The 4,615-nt window shown below is 40.3% G+C and overlaps 1 protein-coding gene across 1 annotated transcript; it reads left to right on the plus strand.

Annotated features, from left to right (window-relative positions):
* Positions 1-846: 846 nt before the first annotated feature.
* thap1 (THAP domain containing, apoptosis associated protein 1) lies at positions 847-4,029 on the plus strand. The gene is made up of 3 exons (XM_083669598.1): positions 847-978; positions 1,723-1,918; positions 2,114-4,029. The coding sequence occupies exons 1-3, from the start codon at positions 908-910 to the stop codon at positions 2,552-2,554; spliced, it is 708 nt and encodes a 235-aa protein (XP_083525724.1). The 5' UTR covers positions 847-907; the 3' UTR covers positions 2,555-4,029.
* The last annotated feature ends 586 nt before the right edge of the window (positions 4,030-4,615 follow it).

A 4,615-nucleotide genomic window follows, 5' to 3' on the forward strand; every position in this document is an offset into this window, starting at 1 on the left:
CTGTGTCTGTTTGCAATAGAGCAGTTCCTTAAATTCTCAAAGAATGTTTTTGAGGTTAAACCACGAGCTCTAAACGTATTGTGTTTACGTTATATCAATACATACTGCTCTATGGCGCAGTTCAAATATGTACTTCCATCATCTGATAAAAAAATTACTTGATCCAACAACACTAGATGAGTGAGATCAAAGGTTTCAAATCAGCTCTCTAAGATCAGTGACAGGAGGAAGGAAGGTGTCAGATTGTGACTTAGAAATATATCATGTAGTAAACCACACTTCCTGTATAAAGCTCCCCAGAAGTTCCTGCTTACAGAAGTACTTACAACTTTTGATGCATAGAGCATAAATAATTGTCTGCAAAGTGCATCATGGCCTACATACTATACTGACATTATAACTAGTGCATGATGGCCCACCAGGCCCAGAAAAACTATCTCTGGTACCTTTATCAATAACATAACTGAAATTAGTGAAAGCAACAACTGATTTTATTCCTAAATTTGTCATGATCTGGGTTTGTAATAAATTGCTGGTTTAGCCCCATAAGCTTTAAATTGGGTTTATCCCTGCGGGCATTCTTGAGTGTTATTGTTAAGACATGCACATAAACATGCAAAACATAATTATTTCAAATGTATACTCTGCAAATGTATACAAAATATCAGACCTTGTCAATCACGTCATATCATTTTTGCTCAGTTGTATCTTTGCGAATCAGTGAGAGAGAGAAAAATCTTTGCGAATCAAAGTTGAGGACACATGTCACATGATCATGATTGTGAAGCCAATTCGGCCATTGTGGAAACTGGAAAGAGACCTCGCCAAGAAAGGACAAACAAGCGTGCAAACAAGAAAAGGAGCACACCACAACTGTCAAATACGTCAGCAACTCGGGATTGTAGCGATGGTGCAGTCATGCTCTGCCTATGGATGTAAAAACAGATATCATAAAGATAAAAACATTTCATTTCACAAGTAAGTTCAACTCCGACCACGCACGTCCACTCTCTGTGTGAACTGAAGTCATGTCAGCTAGCTAGCACGATCATTCTGATCTACCTGTCTCGTCTACAGATAAGATATCTATGCTTGCCAAAGCTTTCAATGGCACTGTTATTTTTTTTTCGAAAGCGTGATTTTTCACCTCAATTATTATAGCGAAGCTGGCTAAGCTGTTTTGTGATTGTCATCTTGTGGAGAGGCAGCTTTTTACTCTGTAGCTTAGCTCGGTAGTTTATCATCACATCGACATGTTGTTGATTGCAGCCTCTTCCGTGTCACTCATAACAGACTATTGCCACAACAGTTTGTCAATGATCGACAGTAGCACAGCATATGTCCATACATTGTCCCTGATGCCTAGTTAGCTAAATACTTTTCATCTTCTCAGTTAGCCTCCTCTTCAGAACACGTATTCACACTTTAGAGACTTGGAGTTGATATTAATTGTCTCAACTGTTTAACTCGCTCACTTTAAATCTACTGCAACACGAACAAATTGCTCCCCATCATTAAATGTCAAGATTGACTCTCTGTGGCGCCAAACTTGCAGCACATAAACAGCAACACCTCCATAACAATTCTGGAAATAAATTGCATTTAAATTTCTCTCCTGTATTGCCTGAGTTGGACATGGACCTGACCAGTCGTAATAATTGTATCGGTGACCTAGTAATTTTAGCAGTGAATATTATACGACGCTTTTCCCTCCTGTTGTAGGTTTCCATTAGCACGTCCAGACGTGTGTGGCAAATGGGTTACAGCAATGAGGAGGAACAACTTCAAGCCAACAAAATACAGCAATATCTGCTCTCAACACTTCACGAAAGACTGCTTCAAAAGAGAGTGCAATAACAGAGTCCTGAAGGAAAATGCAGTACCTTCACTCTTCTGCTTCAGCAAATTACAGATCAAGGTAACAGATTTGTAAATTGCTAACCCCCCTATTCGTGTTTGTCTCTTTTCTGTCTTACCAAGCAAGCCCACCATTCATACCTGACCCCTAGGTTGAGGTGCTGTCTGTCAATATGAAGTAAGGAATGAACAAGACACTGGTTGTACCAAAGGAGCAGTTTACAATGACACATCCTGTCCCTTCATTCTCTTATAGGCAGAGTCCTTGGAGGACCCGTTTCCACCGGAGATGGACTTCCCTTTGACACTCCCTCTCTCAGACTCGGAGGAGACGACACAGGTGCATGCACAGGTGTTGCAGCCAGAGCCAGCGCATGCTGCTGTAGTCCCCCTGGTGGAGAGCCTAGAGCTGCCCCCTAGTATGTCCATCTCCTGCGACCACAACTACACAGTGGAGGACACAGTCCAGCAGAAGAAGCGCATCGAACAGCTTGAGGAACAGTTGGACAAACTGAGGAAGAAGCTAAAAACTGTGCAGCAGAAGTGCCGGCGCCAGGAGCGCCAGCTGAAGAGGTTTAAAGCCATCGGAGAGTTTCAGAGAGCTAACAAGGACCCGTCACTGGGGGAGGGCTATGTGATCTTGCCTAAACAACTCTACGATGTCCTCAAAGGAATCGACCCCATAGACGGCTTGTGATCAGGACCTACTTGAATAGACCAGCTCCGTATTCCTCCTCCAGTAGTGGTTTGATTTTCTTCTGTTTTTTTTTTTTCTCAACCAGTCATTTTAAGACGGTCGGTCCCTGCAATGACACTGAACTTGATCTTAAAAGGTTGTTTCATTTCAAGTCCACTGCTTTTAGTGAGGCGAAGACTAGTAGGTCATTGTTTAGTCATTATTGTACATTATTGTACTTACATTTGGGGAAGTTGAGAGGCTAAAATTACAGGTTTGCAATTGGATTGCACTACTCTCGAACTCATCCTGCACATTTAGAATATGTCTACTCAGGATGGTAATAGACCTTACACGTCTTATGAAAGTGTTTTTGTCAACCTGTTCCTGCACTACTACAGTACCATTTTACCCTCTAAGCATGTTTGGTAACACATTATTTTAATTTGCCGCTATACCCGTGTTATAACACTGTAACTATTCTAACAACATGGTATTAACATGTTACAGGGATCGTCCTTAAAGAAACATGATACATGTTAATACAGTGTTATGAGAGTAAAAATAGTGTCACTACACAGATATCGGGGAAACTATATTAAGTGTTACCACATTTTGCCTCTGAGGGAATCCTTTGACTAAAAGCGCCCAATTTCAGTTTGGCAACATATCATACGACCATACGTGGATTTTTGGAGTGGACTCTGCTCTCCTCTAGGACACAGTGCAATAGTATTTGAACATTTAGGTGAAATTTGTGGAAAAAGAAAGCATTTATATTGTTCAGCATTTTACTTTTATTACCGTGGGTGGTTTACTCAAGTCTCTTGCTGTACTACTGTAAGACATTTATTTGCACAAACTTCACGGTCCCCCCCCCCCCCCCCACCCACACACACACACACACACACACACACACACACACACAACTTTTGATACAATATGAGCAAGTTGAGCAAGATAACTGCATCACTATGGAATATTGTTGATAGTTACCCATCTTCATTTTACTCAATGATGAGTGGTGAATTTCTTTATACCTTATTTATGTTGTTGACAAAAAGAAAACTGTCAAAGGGCTGTTGGACTATGATATCAATCATATTAAAAGCCATATTCACAAAGGGAAATAGACCTTGAATTAACAGATGCTTTTGTGTGAACTTAAGTTGCCTTATGTTGCCATAATGCAATCAGAAAAAGGATTGATTGTTAAATTAACCAATTTTATTCCCATGTTTTATTGTTTTTGTTGATGAATGATCATACCTGTTTTCCTACAGAATTCCAATCTGTTGTCATACCATAGTTTGATATCTAGATGGCACCATTCTCACGTTTTAGCTGTGCATTGGTCACATTGTCAAATTCCCAACCACTGATTCACACTGCTGTATTAATATACATCTTGATAAATTGTCCATCATTGTCATTGATTGCTGTGTGGCACGTACTGCAAATAGTCCTTTTTGCAATTGTGTATTGTCTTGACGACTCCCGATAAAAAGTCAATTGTATGATTCTCAAATTGTGTGATGTTCTGTTCACGGTTGATTTCTAAACCATTAAGCCATTCAAGGAATCAGAGAAGCCGGCTTTAGGTCTTGGGAGAGTTTGCACTTTTGGGACTGATGGCTATGCTATGGGTTCCATTCTACACGGCAAACTCAATCAAGTGTAGCTCAAGTGTTTCAAATAATAATGTTTTTTTTTGTTTGTTTAAACAGGCCTGTAGATCATAAATACTACCTAGTACCTACAAATGATGTCCAACTTTGGAAAATAGATTCTCATGCGTGTTCCATACATTACCACGAGATGACGTTGTTGTCTAGGATATGATCTGTACTTTATCCAAGATTCTTGGGAGAGATTTGATACCATCAATAGCGGGCTATGATGAGTCTTTGAACTTTATCTTTTCACGTTATTTGTACCAGTCTTTAGAGAGAAATGTGAGGTGAAACTCGTTGCTTGTCCTGTCCTGTCTTGTATTGTAAACCCACATCGATTGCAGCCGCTCACTCGGTATGGGCGTTTCTATTGGCTCGTAAATCTGCTTTGGGCTTTCCCCCTGTGAAG

Source organism: Argentina silus (genome assembly GCF_951799395.1).
Source record: "Argentina silus genome assembly, chromosome: 5".
In the NCBI taxonomy this organism is placed as follows: Eukaryota; Metazoa; Chordata; class Actinopteri; order Argentiniformes; family Argentinidae; genus Argentina; species Argentina silus.

Coding starts and splice junctions, on each gene's coding strand:
- thap1 (XM_083669598.1), top strand. CDS start 908: ATGGTGCAGTCATGCTCTGCCTATGGATGTAAAAACAGATATCATAAA. Junction 979..1,722: donor AAAAACATTTCATTTCACAA/GTAAGTTCAACT, acceptor CTCCTGTTGTAG/GTTTCCATTAGCACGTCCAG. Junction 1,919..2,113: donor TCAGCAAATTACAGATCAAG/GTAACAGATTTG, acceptor ATTCTCTTATAG/GCAGAGTCCTTGGAGGACCC.